General features: G+C 37.3%; 1 protein-coding gene across 10 annotated transcripts in view; it reads right to left on the bottom strand.

Annotated features, from left to right (window-relative positions):
- AMMECR1 (AMMECR nuclear protein 1) overlaps window positions 1-27613 on the bottom strand; it is a 131354-nt gene that overhangs the window by 55966 nt on the left and 47775 nt on the right. For 7 of the 10 annotated variants that reach the window (XM_002720194.6, XM_089324057.1, XM_089324058.1 and 4 more), the window contains one exon: window positions 9201-9311. The exons of the other annotated variants lie outside the window; for them this stretch is intronic. In XM_002720194.6, coding sequence (XP_002720240.1) covers window positions 9201-9311 — 111 coding nt within the window. The remainder of the gene's footprint in view (window positions 1-9200; window positions 9312-27613) is intronic. 10 annotated transcript variants of the gene reach the window in all.

Raw genomic sequence — 27613 nt, 5'->3', positions numbered from 1 at the left:
CACTGTGCACTTATTCCCCATGTAGGACCTCTGTCCGTAATGTGTTGTACTATGTGATTTAACAGTATAACTAGTACTCAAACAGTACTTTACACTTTGTGTTTATGTGTGGGTGCAAACTGTCGCTCCCCCTCTTCGTGGAGGAACGACACAGGACCCTGCGCTGTTCTTTCGTCTGCTCGGCCCTCCCCGGGTTTGCTGCTGGTTCTTCCCGGGTTGGCTACCGTCCCTTCCACCTCCGTGGAAGGGCGGTTCCCCCTGCCACATTCCCCACTTCCGCAGGGGAGTGGCACACCGCCGGCCGGCTCTCTCGGGGGCTGCACAGGTGTTCCTTCAGATAGATGTTCCCCTTAGATGTTCCTGGTGCATGCCGTCTCTCTCCTCCTTTATAGTCCTCCTCCGCCAATCCCAACTCGGCTGCCCACACGCCGAGTACGCTGCTCTCCTCCAATCAGGAGCAGGATCAGCTCCGGAGATCATCACTCAAGTTGGCAAGAGGCAGCTGCGTAGAAGCTGTTTTCTCCTCTCCCAGCGCCATATTGTGGGAGAGCAGATGCATAGAATAAGTCTTAATTCCAGTAACTCAGTCCAGTCCGGGTTGCTCCCCACACAAACTGTTGAAATCTTACTTAATATATACTAAACTGATCTTCTGTATATAAAGATAATTGAAAATGAATCTTGATGAAGAATGGGATGGGAGAGGGAGTAGGAGATGTGAGGGTTGTGGGTGGGAGGGAGGTGATGGGGGGGGAGCCACTGTAATCCAAAAGCTGTACTTTGGAAATTTATAGGTATTAAATAAAAGTTAAAAAAAGTGAGAATGAGTGTAAAAATAACTAGAAATTGTTTCTAAGAAAATATATTTATGATGGAAGACAAAGGGCTAACAATCGATGTTTACCATTTAAAGAATACTAAATTGCTATCAATAACGAAAAAGAAATTTTTTCAAGAATTATTTCTTAGTACATCTATATCTAAAGCAGTTAAAAGTTTGGGGGGGGCAAAGATCACAGAGAAAGGCTTTGATTCTTTTGCTTTTAAAGAAAATCTCTTAAAAAGTATTTTCTCATGCTCATAAAATAACTAGAAATTTAATATTAAATTGCTGCATGTAAACCTCAACATTCAATTATTTTAAAATACTCAGATTACTAGCAACATTGTCCCACAGAAGTGGTAAAAACATATTATTTACATGACATTCTAGACAGGAATAATTTCCTTGAGCTTACACTGGTATAACCATCTTACTCTTCCAGAACACATAGATACAAATCTGTTCCCTGTTCACTCAGGTCCAAATAACTCAAATACTTTAGACACTTAGAGGAAGACTTAATATTTATTATGTAAATGCCCAGACCAAAAGAAATATATTCTTAAAGGTCTATAGTATATCTTCAGGCCATGAACAATACAATAATTTCATAAAATATTTGTGTTATAATTTAAATTTATCATTGAGTTTTGCTCTTGACAACACGAAGACAATCTCAGGCAATGATTCTCAAGAAAGGAGGTAGATATCATTTTACTGTACTGAAACAAAATGTGAATTCACTGTACTGGGATAAGAGGAAAGCAGAATCTAAACTACTACTTTTTAATTTTCTTCATTTGCCAATCATCATGGCTATAATGCAACTGAATTCTAGCTACTCTTTGGAAAGACTGTGTGTGTGCAGGTGCATGCATGTGTGTGTGTGTGTGTGTGTGTGCACATGCATGTATGTGTAGTTTTAAGAGTTCCCTATCTCAGAATTTTATTTCCCATAAGTTAATTTTCCCCTTTAATATACATTACCAATCTCTCGAAATATTCAACACTTTGTATATGCTCACTCTGACAATAACAACTTCTACATATCTCTGTAATTTTTATCTTTTTTGCCCATGTAGGACAAAAAAAAAAGCAGTATGAGAATGTTTTACTTTTATACAAAGCAAACAAAGGATGGACCAAGTGAAATAATTACATACACTGCTTTAAATACATTTCAGCTTTTATTACAGATGTAGAGTATCTGTTTATCCAATATCACCTCCTTCTACCTACGACTATAATTATTTAAAAAACTTCTCATCCCTCTACTATATTATAAACTCCTAAAGTTAAAGTTTTGATCAGATTTACGGGATGAACTCTTTGAACATGATCAAAAGAGGAAACAGCAGCCTCCTAGGAACAAAAGACAGATGTAAGAATAGGGTCAATTTCTTGCAATTCACACTCTCCCTAACAAACCAAGAGCCCTGACAGTGATGAAGCTCATTTTCGGCTTCTCTCACACCTCCTTTTTACAGGTGGCCTTTTCTGATTTTCTGCCCACAGGCATCATGCCTGAGGTTCTTAATCAAAGCAGCAGGGGGATTCCAATAGGAGACTCCAAAGTTCTAAAAGATGTGCTAAGGAATTAGAATCTGATCTACTCCCTGTACTTTATTTCTGCGACAGTAGGTGCTTTATGAATTCAGGCAATTCTCTCTCATTCAGGAGCCATTATCCATGCTGGGAATGGTTCCTCCTCTTTAGTTTCTCTTTCCAAATTCTACTGGTGACTTCTGGGCCACATCCCTGCACATTCGCAAAACTCTAGGATAATGAAAGAATGAAAAACCTAGCAGCTAAAGTGAAAATTCCATTTCTGCAGCTAATTGGCCAAGATTGCTTATGGATAATTTTGAGTAAATCTAGGTTCCAAACTGTGCCTTAAATTAATTGCTTATAATAATGTTTCATTTGATAATTATCACAATGAAACTATCAAATTAGGTACAGGTTTTAGAATTCAGACCATCCTCTTTTTTGTAAATAGGCAACAAAATGTGGATTGTGTTTTTGATACATGTTTTATTTCTCTGAAAAGCATACTTTAGCCAGGAGTCTTGCCATAGATACTTGATAAAAATATTCTGGCCTTAACATTCCAAAATGAGCTTTCATGACAATAATGTATACTCAGAAGTGACTCATGTACAGCTTTTCTTTCATAAGAAAATTCAATCTGGGTTATGCTACCATAAGGATTAATATTAAATGAGAGAAGTGAGAAGCTTGTTTAATCTAATTATTCACAATAAGCAAAGTGTAGTCACCTAAAATAATCAAGAATGAGAATTATCACACAAAATAGACTACCCAGAGGGGGTAAAATTTAATTTTGCTGCTTACAATGATTTTAAACTCATACTGCTCTAGAAAAATGACAGATTACAACACCAAAATATAAAAGCAAATTCAGTTTACAATGGATTCAGTCACTCAGAAGTACTCAATCTAGCTAGGACCTTTAAAAATTTATCTCAAAAAAGCTAAAAGAAAGTGAATATTTATAGCATGCAATCTATGCAAAAAATCTCTCTCTCTCTCTCTCTCACACACACACACACACACACCCAGTCACTTATACAGAACAGAAAAAAACAAAAAAATTTCAAAACAAAACACATCATCATTTATGTGGTCACCTTGTTCCCTAGAAAGTATTAAACCTCCATTTTTAACTTCTCTCAATTAACTAGCACAACAAAAGTAGCATAGTTGAGAATCTAGCTCTGGACATTCCTAGCACTTGCATAATTATTTCACTACCAACAGATTTACAATAAAATAAAAACAAAAAAGACAGTCTTTTAAGTGTAGTGATAGAATCCATTCCTGTTTTACTAAATAAGAACACATAAATCATTTATGCATCATAGAAAAATTACTATCAACTTAAATTCACATAAAGAAAAATATGTGCACTTTGCTGAATAATTTATTAGCCAAAATTTTAAGGCATCTTCTTTGAATATTTGTGTTCATCTATATTAGTCGTAATTCTGTTCTCTATAAAAGTATGTTTTTTCATTATTAAAAGAGAATAAATCTAAGACATAGAAACCATAAATGCAAATATAAATACTAGACATTATTTGTAAGTAATTGGTAAATACTAGAAATTATTCTTCTTCAACTGGGACAAAGAGTATTTCCACTTTGAAGCTCTGAGCACTGATAAATACAATAATTGGTGTACTCTTGCCTACTTCTATATAGTCATTTATCAATAATTCTAAGTTCTCCATCCTGCTTCTTACTTTCTATATTTCCTGCTTTTATCCAAAAGTTCTAAAGAAAGGAAAACAGTATATTTTATGGTTTCATCTTCCAATTCTTAGAAGGCTTTCATGCTATCTAAATAGAAATTATGTATTTTTACAACTAGGAAGAAATCCTCAGCCCATTTATATGTTTTTTTTTTTCAATCTAAAATAAATAAAATTTCAATTAGGAGAATGTAAAACTTGACTCTGACAAGTATTTTGATTTTAAAATAATATGCTTATTAAGTAAAAACTTAATCCAGGGTAGGTATTTCATTTAAAAAGTAACTGGTTTTTTTCTAAAGTTTTAGAGATTGAGGGACAACCAACAAGCAAGATCACTGTCTTCCATAACGTGGTTAACTTTTAAAACTTAATTTAAAAATTATTCATTGAGTCTTATTTATTTGAAAGGCAGAGAGACAGAGACAGACAGACTAAAAGAGATCTTCCATTTGTTGGTTCACTCTCCAAATGCTTACAACAAACAAGGGCCAGCGTTGTAGCCTTTGGTTAATGTTAAGGTGCTGCCTGCAATGCCAGTATCCCACATGAGCACTGGTGCGAATTCTGGCTGCTCTGCTTCTGATCTAGCTCCCTTTTAATGTGTCTGGGAAAGCATCAGAGGATGGTCCATGTACCTGGGCTCCTGCTGCCCGTGTGGGAGATCCGGATTGAGTTCTTGGCTCCTGGCTTTAGCCTAGCACCAGCTATTGTGATCATTTGGGGAATGAGCCAGTGGATGGACTGTTTCTGTCTGTCTGTCTGTCTGTCTGTCTCTCTCTCTCTCTCTCTGTCTCCCTGACTGTAACTCTGCCTTTCAAATAAACATGCCTGCAACAGCTGATTCTGGGTCAGTGCAAAGCCAGAAGCACAGAACTCAATCTGAATCTCCCACACGGGTAATAGGGAACCCAAGTATATTACCTATTGCTTTCTGGAATATTCATTAGCAGGAAGCTGGAATCAGAAGCAGAGCTGGAACTTGAACCCTAGCACTAAAATATGAGATATGGGCATTCCAAGTGGCATCTTAACTTCTGTGCCAATCTCCTACTCTACTTATTTATTTGAAGAGGGGGGGAGGAAAGGGAGGAAAAAAGAGAGGAAGATAGTGGGGGAGAGAGAGAGCTAGAGCAAGGACATGGCAGAGAAGGAAAGCTCCCATCCACTGGTTCACTCCCCAAATGCCTGCACCAACCAACTAGGGCTGAACTAGGCTAAAGGTAGGAGCTGGGAATTCAATCTGTGTCTTCAACATGGGTGGCAAGGACCCAATCACTTGAGACATCACCACTGCCTTGCAGAGTCTGTGTTGGCTAGAAGCTGAAGGGAAGAGCCAGAGCCAGGTATCAAATTCAGGCACTCCGATATAAGACCCAGGCATCTTAACCACTAGGCCAAATGTGTACTCCAAAACAACTGCTAAGAAAAGAGTACTCAAACAGATATTATTCATAACAGCAAAAGGTGAAAGCCAATCCGGTTCTATCAACAGATGAATGAATAGACAAAATGTGTTATAGACATATAATGGAATATTATTCGGTCTGAACAAAGGATATTCTGACACATGTTACAACATGATGAACCTGAAGACATTATGTTAAAAAGCAATAATCCAGTAAAACAACGACAAACATTGTATGATTCCACTGATGTGAGGGATCTAGAGCAGTCAAATTCACAGAGACAGAAAGTAGATTGCTGTTTGCCAGGTGCTGGGAGATAGGAAATGTGGAGTTAGTGTTAGTAGATATAGAGTTTCAGTTGTGGAAGATGAAAAAATTGGGAGATGGATAGTGGCGATGGTTGAACAATAATGTGAAATTGATTAAGGCCTCAAAACTGTATACTTCAAAATGGTTGAAATGGCAACTTTTATGTTTTGCATATTTTACCACATTAAAAAAGAAAGTATATAACTAACACTCTAAAACTTGAATAACAGTTTACCTAATCACAGATGAAGACAGTGAATAACCAGGTATTTTTGAGACACCCTATGTCAGGAGTCTTTGATTTCACTATGCTTTGTTCTGCTTTCTCCATCCTTTAAGACCTCAACCCTCTAAGTTCACCTGATTCCATTTATTCATTTCATGAATTATGAGTTCTAAGACGGCAAGATCAGACTCCAAAAATCACCAATTGTTATATTCAAAAAAATTGTACTCTTTTTGAAGTCTGGTCTATGCAGCCAAAGAATACAATTTCATATTATATAGCATATTTTTGTAATAATTATCCTTTTATATAAAATTAATCCAGATAAATTTTATTATTATTATTATATACAACCCTTAATTATATATATTTTCTATAATCCTATATGTGGATTTTTTGGAATTTTAAATAATGTTCCAAAATTTCCACCTAAATTCCTAACTAGAAATGCTTAAGGATTATTGATCTATGATTTATAAAACTTATAGTAACCTGCTTTCAAGTTCTTTGTTTTCATTACAAAGCCAGAAAACATAAATTATCAGAAAATTTTATTTTTGTCTTATCTTAAATGTTGTACTTAAGAACATGGACTTCACAGTCACTTAGAATGAGTTAGAATTCTGGTTCCGACATCTACTAGATATGTGAGGGGGTAATTTAAATCTGTAATCTTGGTTTCCTCATTTGTAAAATCTGGCTATTAATACCTGAGAGCTGTCATAAGGACCATGAATAGGAAGCTCCTTAGCAATGTCTTACATGCAGTAAATTCTTAATAAATGGGAACTATTAACAATATAATATGTAGAAACGCTAAGTGCACTTAAGCATATTGTTGAACTGAAAAACATTGCATTCACCTTTTTAAAATGACTCCTTACACTGTTTTACTTTAACATAAAAAATTATACTTTGTAAAATTTATTTTCTTTTGTTCAGTCTCTTTGAAATTATGTCAAACAAAAGAAATTAAGCCAAACCAAACTGAGAGAAATAAAACTATGTAAGTGTGTGTGTATACATATAAACATGTGTATACATGAAACACACTCCGTTATAATGTGCTATATACAATTTAAGGAAGTTGTATAGAAACATGAGAAAGAAGTTGAAAAGTAAACAGGAAGTTCCACAGACTACCATGAGGCATACAAATGCAGGCAAATTTCCAAGTTCAACTATTTGAATAATTCATTCAGAATCACAATACTATCAGAAAACAATATACTGTAATTCTTCTGTTTATTGTCCTAGGAGATAGATCGATGAGTCCAGAAAGAGTTGAATAGTCTCATCCTTTCTTTTCAACGTAGGCAAAAGAATTTATGTTCTTTAAAGAAATTCAAGATGCTACAACAGTTGTCACTACTAAAGATTTCCCATTTGATAATGAGCTTTCTGCCACAATTTCACTAGAAAGCACAAAGAGTTTCTATATTCTTACTACCCAAACATAAAATAAAATTCAAATTAAACACTTGTGTTTCCAAAACATGTTCCTTAGAACATCAAAGGCATAAGACATTAGGATAGGAAGATAAAGGTGTTACTTGAAAGAAGTTGAAGTCTGGGAAATGCTTCATTCTTGTCTCTCTCTTAGAGATTCCTAATACTAATAGTATACAAGGTTCTGAGAAGTCTGACAGTGAGCAGAGCTGTTACAGTTTTAAACAGTGTTCCCCAAACTTGTCTGACCATAAAATTCTTTTTTTTTTTTCAGGGAATGTTAAGGAACTAATGTTACTGATCAGTTATTTTGGAAAATGTACAACAAATTGCTTTAAGTTAGTTACTATATGAGTAGTAATTGGCAGAATTCACTGATGTCCCCAAAAGAGCCCATTGTATTTCATGTAAAAAAAATCTAATTCCTGGACTAGCATTTATAGTATCGCTGGCAAACTCATTTTCTGAATATCTACTTTGAATATTTTCAAAAAATATTCATTTTCTGAATATCTACTTTTTCAGATATTTATCTGAATATCTACCTGACAACCTGTTTGTTATTTAATCAAGTCCAAACATCCAGTTTCTAATATCTGTGAAAAGCTAAAAATTGACGTGACTCTCCCATCCATTGCTTTTCTTTCTGGGCTTTACTGTAAGCTGAGAAAAATCTTGCAGCTATCAACTACTGCATATCTTCAAATATGAGAATATTAAACTCAGTTACAGCACTTTATCAGTTGGTGCTATGAGCTTTCATTTACACAATTCCACAGTAAAACAATGAATGTTCCACAACATTAATTCTGAAGTAGAGTAGCGATTACTTTTTCCATCCCCTGACACCCCCTAACCAGCCCCCCAATAAACTATTTTATGTATGAAGGTTAAGCAACTTGCCCCAAGTACCAATAGTCAGCAGGGACCAATTTCTTGTTGGAAAGACACTGTGCAGGTTACAACTATAGAAATTGTAGCAGATAATCACACTAAAATATTAACAAAAACAGGAAATTCCTTTACTAATAGCTTATTATTTAAGGAATTTTCTTCTTTTGAAAGAATTTTGGAACATAATTTACTAGAATTCTAAACTTGAACAAGAAAAATCAAATGGAATGGTAGATAACTTTTTCTGAGTTCAGAAATTAAGAATAAAATCTTAACAACTGTAATGAGACATTCATTACTTTGTCCTTGTGTTAGATGAAACAAAATAAGCAAGCTATAATCAATTCTGGTTGTGAAATGTGAATGTGGATGATTATGCTGTCAGGCTGTGGCATCACTTTCTTCCTGGGCTCTCCCTTCAATTTCAAAAGTACAAAAAGCATAACAACATGTTTAATGTGAAAGAGACATCAACTATTTTTAAAAGTCTAATAGGGAAGAAAACAATGACGGTCGTTATAGAAATCATATTTTGGTAGTTCATGAGCATTTGGTCATTGATTTTCAAGTTAAACAAAATTATATGACCACTGGAAGAAAAAAAACACTTCAAAACAGGTATGGCAGGATACATGTAATCATAGTATTTTATATTATGATAATATATACCAATAACAGTACACCAGAGATAAGGTAAGTGTCAATGAGAAGGAAAAATCTGATGTGAAAGGAGTCAATATTGTTGATAATAAAGAAAAAGTATCAGGTTCAAGTTTTTGAATGTAGAAGCAGAGGTAACAAAAATTGGTCTTCACCTGGTAAGTGTGTACTCCCTGAGTCCTGAATGCAAATTCATGGCAGAAAAAGTACCTATGCATCCACGCAATCTTTTGTCTCGACCAATCTTCCATGTTACAAACAGTGGGCTGTAATGGAAGATAAAAATAGGGTAAATCAGTCAATTCAATTCAAGCAAGTATCTACTGAGTATTCACCATACGCCAGGTTAGGTGCCTGAGATATAAAAACCAAAAGACAGGCCCCCAGGGGGCTGAGTCTAGCCCAGTAGGACTCCATTTAGCAAAAACTGTACTACATCGTATTGCGTTCTGTGTGTTAGGTATCACAATGCATGTTTTCAACAAATTATTTATGCTACTCTTCATCAACAACTCTGGGAGGCTGATACTAACATTCCTTTCTATAAATGGGGTCGTCCCATGGTTTATACATAAGGAAGTAAGTACTCAAGCCTGGGCAATCTTAACTATAAAGCCTTAACCATTCCATATTCCTCACTTAAACTTCAAGTAACTGATTGATTCATAAGTTTAATTTATAAAACCAGGGAAAAAGTCAATAGTTTCAATACTTCCTGAAAATACCAGGGCTATGTATTGTGAAATGTGCTGTGAGAGACACAAGGATACCTAAACCTCAGTCATCACTTTCTAGGACCCAGTACAAGTGGAAACCAAGTTCATAGCTAAATAACAGAAGGCAAAAGAAAATAAACACTATAAACTACATACAAAATGTCCTAAATTAAGGTACTGGGATAGAAGATAATTTCATCAAACTTGATAACCTCCAGCTTGGCCTAGAAAAATGAATGGAGTTTGCAGAGGTAAATAACAGGAGGGCTGGCGCTGTGGCTCACTTGGTTAATCATCTGCCTGCAGCGTCGGCATCCCATATGGGCACCGGGTTCTAGTCCCGGTTGCTCCTCTTCCAGTTCAGCTCTCTGCTGTGGCCCTGGAGGGCAGTGGAGGATGGCCCAAGTGCTTGGGCCCCTGCACCCGCGTGGGAGACCAGGAAGAAGCACCTGGCTCCTGGCTTTGGATAGGCGCAGCACTGGCCGTAGCGGCCATTTGGGGAGTGAACCAACAGAAGGAAGACCTTTCTCTCTCTCTCTCTCATTGTCTATAACTCTACCTGTAAAGAACAAAGTATCAATTACAATAAAATGTCATCAAGAATAATAAGGTCTTAAATGAAGTTTAAAACAGCAGATATTTGGATTCAGCTGCAAATCAATGACAATCTCAATTAATGCTTAGGTACAGACACAATTATGTTCTAATTAGAAGCAATTTATACCTCAGTTTTTAGGAAGTAAATTGATTTACACATCTTGGGACTTTTTGTAAACACAAATACACTACAGTTAAAGATGGTCTTATGAGTATTCACAGCAATACTGATATATTTTTGCTTTCTAAAAAAATTGTAGGGGGATATATCATATCTCATATACTTCTTTTTAAAGAAGATAGAACTTTTTTTAAGATTTTTTTTTATTTGAAAGGCAGAGCTACAGAGAGGTAGAAAAGAGATAAAAAGAGAGATCTTCCATCTGCTGATTCACTCCCCAAATGGCCACAACGGCTGGAGCTGGGCTGATCTGAAGTCAGGAGCCTGCAGGCTCCTCCTGGTCTCCCACGTGGGTGCAGGGGGCCAAGCACCTGGGCCATCCTCCACTGCCTTCCCAGGACATAGCAGAGAGCTGGATCAGAAGTGAGGCAGCCGGGACTAGAACCAGCAGTGCCCACATGGGATTGCCAGCACTGCAGGCCATGCCTTTACCCAATACATCACAGCGCCAGTCCCCATATCTCATATACTTTTTACAATACTCTGGTAAGTTGGAGAACACATTTTAAATTACTCTCTTGTTGGTCATTGGCAGTGAGATGAAAAGCTATCCCACTCAAGCACTTCAATCACTCACCTGAGACACTTAAATTATGCCAAGTACTGACTGGCAGACACCATGATGAACAGGTTCCTAAATAAATGCTGTATACAAACCATGGAGTGATACTAAGAGCTACATTCTTCAAAGAGCTTAATGTCCAATATAATTGAAAAAAAAACATCTAAAATGTAATGGCAGGTTATTGTCATCTCTAGCATTTAAGTGCTCGATGACCTCCACTAAAGGTACTAAAATCAGAAGGCAAAAGCCAGGTTTTCTGCTTTCTTGAGACAAGAGTCTAATGCTCCGTCTAGAAATCTCTCCCTAATTGTTCTTGGCTAAAAATTGATCAGGAAGACAAGGATTAGATGGATTACCCTCTCACCAATTCTTGTATCACCTATACAAATACTAATATGCTAAAACTCAGAGTATCTTCAAAGATGAATGTCACCTGTTTATTGTTCACTTCCTAACTCTGTAGAGACAACATCAGCAACCATTTCTGTGTGTAGCAATTCTTTCTCATAATAATGACTATACATAGTCATTGTAAGACAAATCCTGTGGAAGCTTCAGAATGAAGTGAATCATGCTGTAATACGTGTAATAACATACCTTTTAAACCACAGAACTATGTTGTATAGACTCTTACACAGTAACTTAAGTGAACCAAAAAGTGTGAGTGAATTAATTTCCTATTAAAAAATTAGAAATGGAAGTCATTTAAAAGTACTTTATCTTTGGGGCCAGTGCTGTGGTGTAGTGGATAAAGCCACCACCTACAGTGCCGGCATCCCATATAGGCACCAGTTTGAGTCCTGGATGCTCTCTTTCTGGTCCAGTTCTCTGCTATGGCCTGGGAAAGCAGTGGAAGATGGTCCAAGTCCTTGGGTTCTTGCACCCACATGAGAGACCTGGAGGAAGCTCCTGGCCCCTGATCGGTGCATCTCTGGCCAATGTGGCCAATTTGGGAGTGAACCAGCAGATGGAAGACTCCTCTCCCTCCATCCCTCCCTCCCCTTCTGTGTAACTCTTTTAAATAAATAATAAATAAATCTTTTTCAAAAAGTACTTTATCTTCAATTCTCTTATGCATCCCACCAAAATATGCAAAGATACATACACTATTCTTCCTATAATGTAACCCTATCTGCACAAGTCACCATGCAAAATGTAATGTATAACTAGAAAAAAAATACACAAACAGCATAGCATGCCTGGAAATATTTTGGAGAGTATTCAAGTATGAGTGGAGGAAATTACCTATAGTTTCTTATGATACTTTGCTATCCCTGATGAGGGAATGATTAATTCAGGACTTAAGGTGCTAGAGGATAAGCTGCATTTTACAGGGTGGCCTGGGGAGCAAAGGCACTACACAATAAGCAAGAGTATGGAGATATAAAATTGCACAGCATATTCAGGGAACAGGAGGTAGTCTGATGGTCTTGATAAATTATTATGGTCTCTTCCAGATTTAACATTTTTTGAATCTTAGGCACTGCTGAATATGTATTCTCAAGAGCTCTCAAGTAGAGGTGGAGCAAGGGCAAGCATTGTGGCACAGCAGGTTAAGCTTCCATTTGAGACACCAGCATCCCACATCAGAATACTGCTTTTGATCCAGCTTCCTACTAATGCACCTGGGAAGGCAGCAGATGGTGGCCCACGAGCTTGGGCTCCTGCCACCCACATGGGAGACTGAGATGGAGTTCCTGGTGCTGGTTTCAGCCTGGCCCAGCCCTGGTATTGCAGCCATTTGGGAAGTGAACCAGCAGATGGAAAATCTCTGTCTCCCTACCCCGATGTCATTCTGCCTTTCAAATAAATGAATGAATAAACAAATCTTTTAAAGAAGAGGTTAATCAGATGCAGAATCATTTATACTTTCCCTCTTCCTCACCTGCCCAAGGTAACATTAATTTTGAGGACTGAGACTGCAGGAAGTATCTACCATGTCAAAGATGGGAGGTAGTGCTACTCTACAATCTGTGTTGAGGACAGATGCCTGAAGATGGAAAGCCTGTTAGCTTTTAGCACACAAAACACAGCTATTCCCTAAAAACCTGGGACTCTGAATTCTCATTTGCAAATGCTCACATAGTGTTTTATAAAGAATACATATATGGAATAAAAAACAATCAAATACCTAAAAGCAACAGTTAATAAGGAAAAGAATCCAGACATACACATTTTAAAGTAGAATGAACAGAATAAACATTGCTGAACACAAGAGATTGCATTTTGTGTTGACAAATACTTTGTGCAGGGCAATGACTACAGGGAAATTCAATATGTATTATCGGAAAAAAGCAACACAAATTTTTCTTCACCTAACACAAAGAGGAAAGACACAGGCAATTTCAGTCTGTTGTGCTATTAAAACATGTAAGTACTCATGAGGACTTAAAACATCAGCAATAATCACAGACAGATTAAAGTAGAAAAAAGAATTTTGGGTCTGTTGAGAGGAGTTGCTCAATGACAAGAAAATAAGGAAAATAGTTCATAGTAAGAGAAAGACTGATTTTGGAAAATTCTTCTACCATATGGTTCAAGGCCACCTACATACATTGCAAAAATACTACAAACTAGAAACGAGCTCAAAATAAGATGAAATATTAATGGAAATGTCTGCTGAGAGTAACCAGAAATAGCTTTTTAAGGATTTTTCCTACTTCTGAGCATTTTGTACCACTATGTTCTATGAAACCTTTGGAGAAAAGCAAACTCTCCAATTTTCCAAATCTGTAGACAGGAACAGGAAGTATCCATCCCATCAAGGTGAATCTTCCCTGCCAACTGGCAGCCAATAATGTCAGGCCAACAGTGGCTCTAAGGGAAATGTAGATACATGGACTCAGCAAAAGAATAAAAAGGCAATCTAAATCTGCATAGAATACTCCCCAGTCCACACTGTATTCCACTTCCCAGACCCCTCTTCTGAGACTGTTCTACTGATACAAGCAAAAACAGACTATATATAGATATAGCTTATGTGAGTGAGATACAATTAAATGAGACAATGGAAAAAGTATACTTACTTAATATTTTATCTTAAATACTCTCTCCTACAATAATAAGGTAAAAACAGGAGTTTTAAAAAATCAACTTACACCATTGCAAGTTCTCACTCTGTGGCAATTTGCTCTTCCTTAGAATGAAATTTATAGGTGTCACTGTTAACAAAATATTAATCCCTACCAATATGATAATAATTTACTATAACAGGTATACTCAACAAGGTTATTTATATTGAAGGTAGATACAGGAGAAAGAGAAACCTTCATCTGCCATCAAATAATGATTGTTTCTAAATCATACTTAGGTTTCTCAGAATTCTTCTCAAAAATCCAACTATGCTACTCATAATATCTAACTAAACTCAAAACCAAATTCTCCAGAATCTAGAAGCTTAAAGAAAAATAGAAATGGTGATGTCTTCTATCTACCACCAGGCTAAAAGCTTTCACAGCCTACTTCAACAAAAAGAAGCTATATATTTCATTTTCAAACCATACAAACTACAGATTAATTTAAAAGTGTATCTAATATGGTTAAATTTCTTAGTTCAGGCTGTAATAACAAAATACTATAGACTGAGTGGCCTGAAGCACAGAAATTTATTTTATTATTGTTCTAGAGACTAAAAGGTTCAAGACCAAGGTTATGGCACAGTTCAGTTCCTTGTAAGAGGTCTCTTCCTGGCTTGTTGATGGCCACTTTGTCCTCACAAAGCTTTTTCTGGGAGGATGCACAAGGAAAGAGAGTGACAGAGCAAGCACACTCTCTAGTATCTCTCTTTATAAGGATACTAATCCTGTTGCATCAGAGACCCATCAATATGACTTGATTTAACCTTAATTACTTCTTTATAGGCCCTAACTCCAATATACATTTGTGACTATACATCACAAATATTTTTGGGGGTAGGACTTAACATATGAATTTGAGGGTAGCACAATTTAGTCTGTAACAAATGGCTAACAAAAAATTAAGTAACGTTTATATAATAATGTATCTAAGGTCATTAGCTAAAAGACCCTATAAGACATGATCTATTTCCTTTTCATTTTACAACTGAAAAACAAAGAGGTCCAGGGAGTAAAATGCAGTCACCACACTGGTCAGTGTTAGAATCCAGCAAGTTCTATAATTTTATTATCAACTTCACATTTTTTTTTCTACTCCAAAAAAATAATGAGTACCAAACCTAGATGTCTTCCAAAAGACCAGATAACAGCAAAATCCTAACAAATATACATAGTACCAAAAATGTGAGCATAAGGACAAATATTCTCTTACTCTTTTCAGAAGGACAGAGAGGAAGAGGAGAGGAGAAGAGAGGGAAGAGGAGAGACAAGGAGAGGGGAAGAAAAGAGACAGAACAGATTAGCTGAGAAAACAGCAGAACAAACTGGAAAACCTAGATCAGCCTAGAAACACTAAGCCCTAAGCTTTGATACTATTCTCATTAGAAGCCCATAGCCGGGGCCGGCGCTGTGGCACAGCGAGTAAAGCTGCCGCCTGCCATGCCAGCATCCCATATGGGCGCCGGTTCAAGACCTGGCTGCTCCACTTCCGATCCAGCTCTCTGCTATGGCCTGGGAAAGCAGTAGAAGATGGCCCAAGTCCTTGGGCCCCTGCACCCACGTGGGAGACCCGGAGGAAGCTCCTGGCTGCTGGTTTCGGATCAGCACACTTCGGGTTGTTGCAGCCAATTGGGGAGTGAACCAGTGGGTGAAAGACCAACCGACCTCCCTCTCCCTCTGCCTCTCCTTCTCTGTGTAACTCTAACTTTCAAAGTGAATAAAGAGGGGGATCAGCGCCATGGCTCACTCCTTCACCTGCGGCACCGGCATCCCATATGGGCACCGGCTTCTAGTCCCAGCTGCTCCTCTTCCAGTCCAGCTCTCTGCTGTGGCCTGGGAAGGCAGTGGAGGATGGCCCAGGTGCTTGGGCGCCTGCACCCATGTGGGAGACCAGGAGGAAGCACCTGGCTCCTGGGTTCGGATTGGCGTAGCTCTGCCCATAGCGGCCATTTGGGGGGTGAACCAATGGAAGGAAGACCTTTCTTTCTCTCTCTCTCTCTCACTGACTAACTCTGTCAAATAAAAAAAAGAAAGAAAAACAAAGTGAATAAAGAATCTTAAAAAAAAAAGCCCATAGCCAAGCCTACCATTTTATCTTTGATGGCTCCTCAACACCCTTACTGATCCTTTCTCAGTCTTCTCACTTCATATTTCCCTTCATCAAATCCAAAATCTTCCATCTACTATCTACAAATTTCCTTCAAATTTTAATTTTTATTTACCTTTATATAACAACTACTCAGCCAAGTATTTATCTGATATTGGATTAAATAATTACTTATAAAATAAATCACTTAACTCTTCTAGATAATTTGAAATTCAAATTGAGAATAAAAGGCAGGAATCAGAAGGAGTTAACCTTGGTGGAATCAGGGTGGAGAAGGTAAGATTTAGGTGAATTTTACATTTTCTAATCCACATTAATCTTCAACTGCAAGTGAAGAAAATACACTAAATCATTACAATAGTCTTACACCACACTCCTCCCTCCAACCTTTGTAAAAGCTTGTATCTCATAGGGCTCATGAAAATAAGGAGACATTGTTTAGATAGACAACACAGATTAATATAGGAGATTGCAGATACCTGAAAATGGGAATAGGGAGCTACCAATCTTTCAATGCCTTTCTTTTCTTGATGTTCCCATAAATACTATTACTGCTATTATATATTCTCCCCCCACCATTTTTTATAATTTAACTTAACTGGAAAATGTCAGATGAAGGGAGGCAGACTAAAGTCTAACAGATGATTGAGAAAGTTGAAAAAAATTATAAATCAAGAGTAATCATCTCTGACACACAAGCAGCTAAATCACAAGCATACTTTAAGGGATTAGCTGATTCTACCAAATTTTTAAGTAAAAGAATTATTTCTTCTTCTCAGCAAGATGAAATCAATTTTCGGCAAACTTTTTAGATAATTCAGTTTCAGATTTGATATACTAATATAGTCTGTCTTATTTTGGTGTGTTTTAGTGTCCAGCTAGATGAGAAAGACTTGCCTGAATTAGAAAAAAATACCATATTTGCATGTATTTTCTTTCTTAGTTTACCTTGCAGTGGGCATTACTTTTAATGTAGGGCAACATTTTAATAAGGACATAGCTGTGTGTTTTCTCTTGACAACACAGCACAAATCTTTATTACTTGAAAATCCAATCTATAAATATTAAGTGACAATTTGCTATATATTTTAAAAATGAATAATTTTATTTGGAATTCCTATTCTGAACCATTTGTTCAAAGAGCTTTAATACTTGAGATTCAACCGTTACTATGAAAACAATTAATTCAAATTGGGCAAAAACCCACAAAAGACATTCTATTGAAGTTGCAAGACTCGTAAATTCAGTGTAAGCCAAACTAAGAAAAACAGGAGAGGTAGGTATAAAAGTTTCAGAATGATTCATACAGATAACTTTTACTTTTTATGCCACTATAGACTTCTATGGAACTTTGTATTGCTACTTCCATTTGATTGCATATGCCAGATGGTCAGGGAATTCATAGCACTTTATTTTTTTAAGATTTATTATTTATTTAAAAGTCTGAGTTACACAGAGGGAGGGGGAGGGGGAGAGAGAAGGGAGGAGGGAGAAGGAGGGAGGGAAAAGGGGGGAGGAAGAAGAGGGAAGGGGAGAGGGAGGAAGAGATCTTCCATCTCCTGGTTCACACCCCGATTTGGCCGCAATGGCCAGAGCTGCACCAATTCAAAGCAGGAGCCAGGAGCTTCTTCTGGGTCTCCCACATGGGTACAGGGGCCCAAGGACTCACGCCATCCTCTACTGCTTTCCCAGGCCACAGCAGAGAGCTGGATCAGAGGTGGAGCAGCAGGTCTCGAACCAGCACCCACATGGGCTGCCGGCACTGCAGGCAGTGGCTTAACCCACTATGCCACAGCACTGGCCCCTCATAGCACTTTAAATAAAATAATGAAATGAACTAAAGATTTTGTTTATTTGATTTAGTTTTTGTACCTATATCAACTCCTCAGCTAATGACATTTTATCATCTTATCTTCTCAAAAGAATCCACTTTTAGCAGAAACACAGTAGATGGGAAATAAATATGATCACTGATTTTTTTAAGATTTATTTATTTATTTGAAGGGAAGAGTTACAGAGAGGCAGAGGCAGAAAGAGAAAGAGATCTTCCACCTGCTGGTTCACTCCCCAAATGGCTGCAACAGCCAGAACTGTACCGATCCAAAGCCAGGAGCCAGGAGCTTCTTCTGGGTCTCCGAGGTGGCTGCAGGGGCCCAAGGACTTGGGCCATCTTCTACTGCTTTCCCAGGCCATAGCAGAGAGCTGGATCAGAAGTGGAGCAACTGGGACTTGAACCTGCACCCATATGGGATGCCAGCACTGCAGGCAGAGGCCTTACCCACTATGCCACAGCGCTGGCTCCATCACTGATTTAAATGCTAATACAAACAGAGACAGAAAATTATCCAGCTTCTTCATTCTAGATTTTATCTTGTTTCCCATTCCAAAAAGATCTGAAACAACATGCCAGCTTAATAAGAGGTGCAATAAAACTGATGTATGTTTTTCACATGTTTTCTAGGTTTAGAGAAGTAACTCTTTTGATTTTAGGTTCCTTTTATTGGATAAGTTGCTCTCATTGGAGAAAGGAGCTGGAAAGACTCAGGTTTATAGCAATAATTCAGCAGGCCTTTCTCATTTTAGAGATGAAGAAAAGCAGAACCTAGGGGCAAAGTAGTCAACCGAGACCTTACTTTGTATCAGGACTGCTTATGATGCCTTGGTTGTTTTATCTCCCTCCTTTTTACCTATCAAAAACAGTTCACCTCTCAAGAACCTCCACTACGAAATATCCAAGAGGTCGAGGCTTCTTAAAGATAGAATTTACATCCCTACCTCCATAAAATACTTCTTTTTAGAGATACACATTATTAATCTATAACCAATGAATGGATCCACTGAAGTGTAAAATTCAATGAATTTTGACAAATGTATACATATATGTAACTAAACTGCTATCAAGGTGTACAACCTTTCCATCACCCCGAAGAGTTTCTTCATGTCTCCATGTAATCAATCCCCTCCTCAGAGTTCTGGTACCTTGCCAACCAGAATCTCCAAAATTTCATAAAGTATGCATTCCTTCATGTCAATCTTTCCCTTAGCATAATGTTTTGTTATTCACTAATATTGTTTGGTTCTTTTTATTACCCGTAGTGCTGCACTGAATAGAAACACCATAATTTTTTATCCATTCAACTGTTGATAGCTATGTTCAAGTGTTTTTTTTAATAGTTTATTGATGCATAATTGACACACACAGAATCACACACATCTACTGTGTACAATTTGATGAGTTTGGACAGGTGCTAACAAAAGCAATACCATCACTATAAGCAAGTAATAGGTATATCCAACACCTCCAAAAAATGTGTCCCTCTTTGTATCGCTTTGTTTCTTTGTTTTGCAGTAAGAACACTTAATATGAGATCTATCCTCTTCACAAATTTTGAAGTGCTTGATGCTTAATTGTAATCTATAGGCACTATGCTGCATAGCAGATCTTTAGAACTTACTCATCTAGCATATCTGAAACTTATAGCCATTGAACAATGCTCACCTTCCACTCCAGTCTCCAGTATACACTACTGTATTCACCATTTCTATTAGTTTGACTATTATAAATATTTAGTGAGAGAAATCATTCAGTCAGTATTTGTGTTTCTGTGACTGGCTTATTTCACTTAGCATAACATTCTTGAGATTCATCCTTATTATTGCAAATAACAAGATTTCTTTCTTTTATGTGGCTGAATAATATTCCTGTGTGTGTGTGTGTGTGTGTACACACATTTTCTTTATCCATCCATCTGTTGATGAATACTTGAGTTATTTCCATATCTTGGCTATAGTGAATAATGTTGCGACAAATATGGAATTGGAATTCACTCTCCAAGACACTGATATATATATACACACACACACACACACACACTTAACATATTGTATATATATTCAATCTCTCAGACCCACAGATTAAGAAGAATTCTATTCTCTATTTTTTTTTTTTTTTTTGACAGGCAGAGTTAGACAGTGAGAGAGAGAGACAGAGAGAAAGGTCTTCCTTTTTCTGTTGGCCCATCCCCCAAGTGGCCGCTATGGCTGGCACGTTGCGGCTGGCGCGCTGTGCCGATCTGAAGCCAGGAGCCAGGTGCTTCCTCCTGGTCTCCCATGCGGGTGCAGGGCCCAAGGACCTGGGCCATCCTCCACTGCACCACCGGCCCCTATCCTCTATTTTCTTTTTTTTAATTTTTTTAAAATTTTTTGACAGGCAGAGTGGATAGTGAGAGAGAGACAGAGAAAGGTTTTCCTTTTTGCCGTTGGTTCACCCCTCAATGGCCGCCGCGGCCGGCGCGCTGCGGCTGGCGGACCGTGCTGATCCGATGACAGGAGCCAGGTGCTTACCCTGGTCTCCCATGGGGTGCAGGGCCCAAGCACTTGGGCCATCCTCCACTGCACTCCCGGGCCACAGCAGAGAGCTGGCCTGGAAGAGGGGCAACCGGGACAGAATCTGGCGCCCCGACCGGGACTAGAACCCGGTCTGCTGGCACTGCAAGGCAGAGGATTAGCCTAGTGAGCCACGGCGCCGGCCCCTCTATTTTCTATTAGTTTGGTTTCTATCAGTTTGGTTTATTCGTTGCTTATAAAATTATATACTTGATAGAATTCGCCATTGAATTATTGAGAGGCTAGGATTCTAATTATGTGATGCCTTTTAATTATAAATTTAATTTATTAAAGGCTATTTACATTTATAGGTTTTATTTTTAGTCAATTTTGGTAAATTATGTCTTTCATGGAAATTTTCCATTTCATCTAAGTTATAGAATTTATTGGCATGAAGTCACCCAGAATATTTCTTATCCTCCTTTTAGGATCTATAGTGATATCTACACTCATTCCAAATACTTCCAATTTGTATCTTTTATCAGTTTATCTACAGGTTTATCAATTTTATTGATATTTCCAAAGAGCTGGTTTTTGTTTTTATTGACTTTTTCTACTGTTTGTTGTCTATTGTACTGATTCCCAACCTTCCTTTTTTAAAACTTTTATTTAATAAATATAAATTTCGAAGTACAACTTCTGTATTACAGTGGCTTTTCCCCCCCATCACCTCCCTCCCACCCACAACCCTCCCATCTCCTACTCCCTCTCCCATCCCATTCACATCAAGATTCATTTTCAATTATCTTTATATACAGAAGATCAATTTAGCATATACTAAGTAAAGATTTCAACAGTTTGCACCCACACAGAAACACAAAGTATAAAGTACTGTTTGAGTAACCTTTCATTATTTCTCTTACTTGTCTGCAATTTAATTTGTTCTTCTTTTTCTAGCTTGGAAGACAGAACTTTATTGATTTTAGGTCATCCTTCTCCTAAACTTATACATTTCCTTCTAGGCATCAGGTTAGTTGCATCTCACAAATGTTTGTTACATTTTCAATATCACTCTGTTAAAAAATATTTTTTCATTTCCCTTGTGATTTCTTATTTGACCCATGATTTATTTAGAGGTATACTGTATATTTTCCAAATATTTGCAGGATTTTCCAGGTTTTGCTTTGCTACTGATATCTAATTTAACTCCATTTCGATCAGAGAATACAGGTTACATGATTTCAACCCTAAATGTATTGAAGGCTTGTTTTAGGACCCAGAATAAGCCTTCTTAGTGAATGTACATTTGAATTTGAAAAGAAATGTAGTGTTAGGTAGTATCTGGTAGAGTCCAGTGTTTCATAAATGTCAATTGGGTTCAGTTGCTTAGTAGAGTTGATCAGGCTTTCTATCTCTTCACTGACTATTCTATCAATTACTGAGTTGAGAGTATTGAAATATTCAACTCTAATTGTGGTTTTGTCTATCCCTTTGGACGGATCTTTTTTCATGTATTATGAGGTTCTGTTACATGCACACGCTTTTAGGACTGTCACCATCTAGATGAACTGACCACCATATTAAATGGCCCTTTTTATTCCTGTTCACACTGTCCTGAAGTCTAATTTATTTAATATTAACAATCACTATGGCTATCTTATGACTTGTTTGCATGCTATCTATTTTTTGCATATTTTTATTTTTAACCTATGTCTTTATCTTTAAGCTTTTTTATTTGACAGGTAGAGATATAGACAGTGAGAGAGAGACACAGAGAGAAAGGTCTTCCTTCTGCTGGTTCACACCCCAAATGGCCACTAGGGCTAGCAATGCGCCGATCCGAAGCCAGGAGCCAGGTGCTTCTTCCTGGTCTCCCATGTGGGTGTAGAAGCCCAAGCACTTGGGCCATCCTCCACTGCCCTCCCAGTCCACAGCAGAGAGCTGGACTGAAGAGGAGCAACCGGGACCAGAACCCAGCACCCATATGGGATGCCAGCGCCACAGGCAGAGGATTAACCAAGTGAGCCATGGCGCCAGCCCCTATGTCTTAATCTTTAAAATGGGTTTCATATATACAGCATATAGTTGGGGCTTGCATTTTTTACGTACTCTTTTAATTAGAGTACTGAGACTTTATATGATAACTATTGATATGGTTGGGTTTATGTTTACCTTCTTTATATTTGGTATTTGTTTGCAATATTCCTCATATTTTCTGCTTCTCTTTTTCTATCTTCTTTGGGATTAAATGAGTATTCATTTTAGTATGTTATCACTATTATTAGCCTACTATGTATGCTTTTTTTCTAGTGGTTGCTCTAGGTTTTACAAGATGCATCTTTAATTTCTTGCAATCCAATTTCAAGTAATATTATGTCACTACATATATAATGGAAGGGCCTTAAAATATCTCTCCATTTGACTATTCCCATCCACTGGAACTACTGTCATACCTTTTACTCTATATACCTAATAAATACCATAGTATATTATTAATTTTATTCTAAAAATCACTTAATTTTTAAACAAATTTTAAAACGAGGGAAAAGTCTTATATTTTCACCAAACTTTGTCAAATTTATCTGGCATTGTTTATTATTTTGTAGAGATACCAGTTTCCATCTGGTATCATTTTCCTTCACCCTGAAGAGCTTCCTTTAATATTTATTATTCTTCAGGTCTGCTGGTGACAGTTATTCACTATTATTGAAGATATGTATTTCACGTTCATTTCTTTTGACATCCATTTTTAAACAATATTTTCATTGGATATAAAATTTGAGGTTAGAGCAGGCATTGAGGTACAGTGGGTTAAGCCACCACTTGGGAGGTACACATCCCATGTCAGAGTGCTGGTCTGAGTCCTGGCTGTTCCATTTCCAGTTAGCTTCCTGCTAATGCACCCAGGAGGCAGCGGATAATGGCTCAAGTATGTGGGTCCCTGCCACCCATGACAGAGACCCGCATGAACTTCCAGGCTACTGGCTTCAGAATGGTTCAATCCTGGCTGTTACGGACATTTGGGGAGTGAACCAGCAGATGGAAGATACCACTCTTTCACTTGCTATTTCAAATAAATAAATATTTTTTTAAAATTTGCAGTTGGCAGTTTTTTTCAGTACTTAAATATGTCACTCTATTGTCTTCTGGTTTTCAGTGTTTCTGATGAGAAGTATATAGTTCTCACATTTGTTCCTATATATATATATATATGGTGTCTAGCTCTAGCAGCTTTTAAAATACTGTCACTGGTTATCAACAATTTGATTATAATCGTCTCAGTGTGAGTTTTTTTTTTTTTTTTTTTGTAGTTTTCCTTTATGGGGGTCATTGAGCTCCTTGGATCTATGGGTTTATAGTTTTCATACCATCTTGGAAATTTTCTACCCATTATTTCTTCAACTATTTGCCTATTCCTCTCTTTCTTCTTCTTATGGCATTCCAATTACACATATTTAGCCTGCTTGATATTGTTTTACAGTTTACTGATGTCCCCCCTCCATCTTCCCACTTGTTTCAGATTAGATAATTTCTACTGTTAAGTATTCAAATTCATTTATTTTTTCTTTTACAGTGTCTAGTTTATTTCATCCAGTTAATTTTTCATTTCATACAGCATATTTTTCAACTCCAAAAGTTAATTTGGTTTTTATACCTTCCATTTCTTTATTCATTATATTAATGTTTTTCTTTCAATTGTTCAATACATTTTCACAGCTGTTATAAAATTCTTGTCTGCTAATTCTATAACCATCAGTTCTGGCTCTGTTTCTATTGACTGACTTGCTCCTGGTTTTGGATCACATTATAGAACTTAGAATGTCAAGTTTTTGGAAACCAAACATTAGAATCATTATACTGTTAAATTTGGGGGTTTTGATATCTTCCTAAAAAGACTGTTGACATTTTTTAAAGATTTATTTATTTATTTGAAAGTCAGAGTTACACACAGAGAGAAGGAGAGGCAGAGAGAGAGAGAGAGAGAGAGCGAGCGAGAGCGAGAGAGAGAGAGGGAGGTCTTCCATCCATTGGTTCACTCCCCAATTGGCTGCGACGGCCAGAGCTGCGCCAATCCGAAGCCAGGAGCTTCCTCCCAGTCTCCCATGCGAGTGCAGGGTTCCAAGGACTTGGCCATCTTCTACTGCTTTCCCAGGCCACAGCAGAGAGCTGGATTGGAAGAGGAGTAGCCAGGACTCAAACTGGCGCCCATATGGGATGCCAGCACTGCAGGCTGCGGCTCTACCTGCTATGCCACAGCACTGGCCCCTGTTTTTGTCATAAAATAAAATGGTTTGTGGGTAAGTATTTTTCAAGGTGTGGTTCAAAGTTAATTTAGGTTTAGAGTATTCTTTACTACTAAGATATTACCCTGTGTGCCTTAGGTGCTCAATAAAGTCTCACAACTATTGCTATAAGAACTCAAATTCTCTGAGTTCTGTATTAGCTCTAATAAGTTTTAGATTATAGCTCCCAAGAAGTTGTTTTTTGGCTAGTCTCATGACTTGACACATGTACAGATTCATATTCAACCAAAGATAATGTGAACATCTATACAAATTTCTGAGGCTATTTTGCTGAGTATATCCCCCTCTCCAATACGCTGTTCCACAAATTCCTGCCATCTAGACTTCCCTGATGTCTTATTTCTGTCACATCAACTCAGCAAGACTGTAGGCTCCCTTTGGCTTCATTCTCACAATGCTGTGGTCTAGAAACTGCCTGCAGGCAAAATGCCAATGTGACTTTAGGATCATTTCATTTGTTCCCTTTCTCTCAGAAATCACATTCCTGTGTTCCTTGTTGTCCAAGGTTTGAAAATTGTTGCTGCATATATATTTTACAGTTTCTAGTTGTTTACAGGGGAGGGGATGTGGAAAGGAACAAGGCTTGTACCAGTATTGTATTGTGGATAGAGGTGGAAGTCTCAGAGCCTTTTAACCCTGAGTCACTTTAAGGGTCAATCTCTGTGGGAGGTTTCATATCTTAAACGTGGAAAAGCTTGCCACAAATAATAGAAAACTACTGCCAACAGGAAAATGGTTCCGGAAGCAGACAGCAAAAAGGACAGATCTCTTCAGCTTTCACAGGTGGTGATCTCTTAGAGAATATGAAATGACTCAACCAATTTCAGGGGTGACACAGTGCTCAGAACCCAAAGGTTAGAGATGTCACTATAAAAAAATGATATAGAGAACTCTAAAGTCCAAAGTAATGAAATAAAAAAGCAGTCAGGTAGAAATTGAACTTGACATAACTGTCAGTTACCAATCACACTGTTATTTCCTTCTTTAAGCCCATGCCAAAAATAGCTTAGTCCTCTTATTTTCTCTTCGTGAGTTAAAAAAACGTAAATGCATTCCAAACATCCTTACTTACAACCACCTAAAAATCTTTAGGAAGTAGTTAATAATCATGAATTATGTCTGGTGCTACTTTTCAGCTAATGACAATTTAAACAATCTTACACCACAGCTATGTACCTCACTGCTGTCCCTGACAACACTGAATTTATCATGTCCTTACTAGTATCAATCATGCAATAACAAGGACATATCTATCAAAGGGTAGTCACTTAATCAAAGAATCCCTACATTAAGGAAATCAGATATGCAAAGGTCTTTTACAACAAAACAAAAAGTATGATATGTACCATTAAATTATATCAAAAATTTATTCTTAGAGAATTCCCCATTAACACATTAGGTAATGTTATGATCACTCAATGTATAGAAAGCAAACTGAATTAGCTTCTAATGTGGGCAATAACAGAATAAACTAAGTTTCCATAGAAAATTAGGATATCAATAAGCAAGATAATGCAGAACCTATGACAGAGATGGAAAATCCATGAATGACAATGGCTGAAAATCTGAGGGGAAAAGGTAGTGAAATTCCATATATATATATAACATATATACATTACATATATATATTCACATATATATGTAAAATGAGGATAATTGCTTTCCTATAAAGCAACCTTCTCACTTTTCTCTTCAAAGTCTGTAACTTTGTAAACAAATGAAACAGAAAGTAAACAAAGGGACCAAACTCCCTGGGAAGATAAGAAAGAACACAGCAGTCATACCAACAAGCACCAGTACAACAACTTCCTATGTAGATTTAAATACTCTGGGTTTAAAAAGCCTCCAGCTGAAGTGCTAGGTACATGGCAGAACACAAATTAGTCAAAGGTGTAGTATATAGCATGCAAATAACAGTGACCCACTCGGCTTCATCACATCAATACAATAAGACAGCAAAATTTGCTACCTGAGCTATTAAGCTCATCCCTAAATGCTAATCTTTCCCCGGAGTTCTTTCTAGTCCTGTTCTTTAAAACTAGCAAAACAATACCACAAATGTCTGCTTTTTTCAATAAATCCCACAGATAAAAATATTTTATTTTAAACTAGAGCTGTTTATCCACTTCTAGGTCAGAAACGCACATATGGAACCTCATACTCAATCGACATTCTCTATATAGTTGTGGAACCAAAGACCAAGGGAAACAGAACTTCCCACAGGGACTACTTTTGCCACCTGTTCTTGGCTTTAAACACTAATCAAATTAAAGATGCAGATCTCTTGACTAAGTGTCTCAACTGAATACTGCTAGACTGATGAAAAATCTTTGTATTTGGAGATTCTTTCATTTGCTAGCCTCATGCTTTCAAACTAGCCCAGTGTCTTTCTTTATTCTGCCAATGCAAACATACCAGAACAGCACCTCTTCAAAGAAAACTGAGCAATAGCCAAATTATTGTAATTAGCTATAAATAACAGAGATTATTAGTAAAATCCCAATCGTTTCTTAGAACACATTTGTAAATGGTAAGATATAAAACTGCCCAATGATTGTTTTACCTAAAATAGTTCTCATATTGGACTACAACACTAGAAATGTGTCTAACTTGACACCTGATTCAATAAAAGGTTGCTATTTTTTCACCCAAACCTGTCTGTGAAGATCTGTCTTAATTAGAGAATTATAGGGCTTAA

Source organism: Oryctolagus cuniculus, chromosome X (assembly GCF_051225735.1).
Source record: "Oryctolagus cuniculus isolate XC-2025 breed Fujian yellow rabbit chromosome X, ASM5122573v1, whole genome shotgun sequence".
Taxonomy (NCBI): Eukaryota; Metazoa; Chordata; class Mammalia; order Lagomorpha; family Leporidae; genus Oryctolagus; species Oryctolagus cuniculus.
Note: the sequence above shows the minus strand (reverse complement) of the source record. Positions and strands in the feature narration are given on the sequence as shown.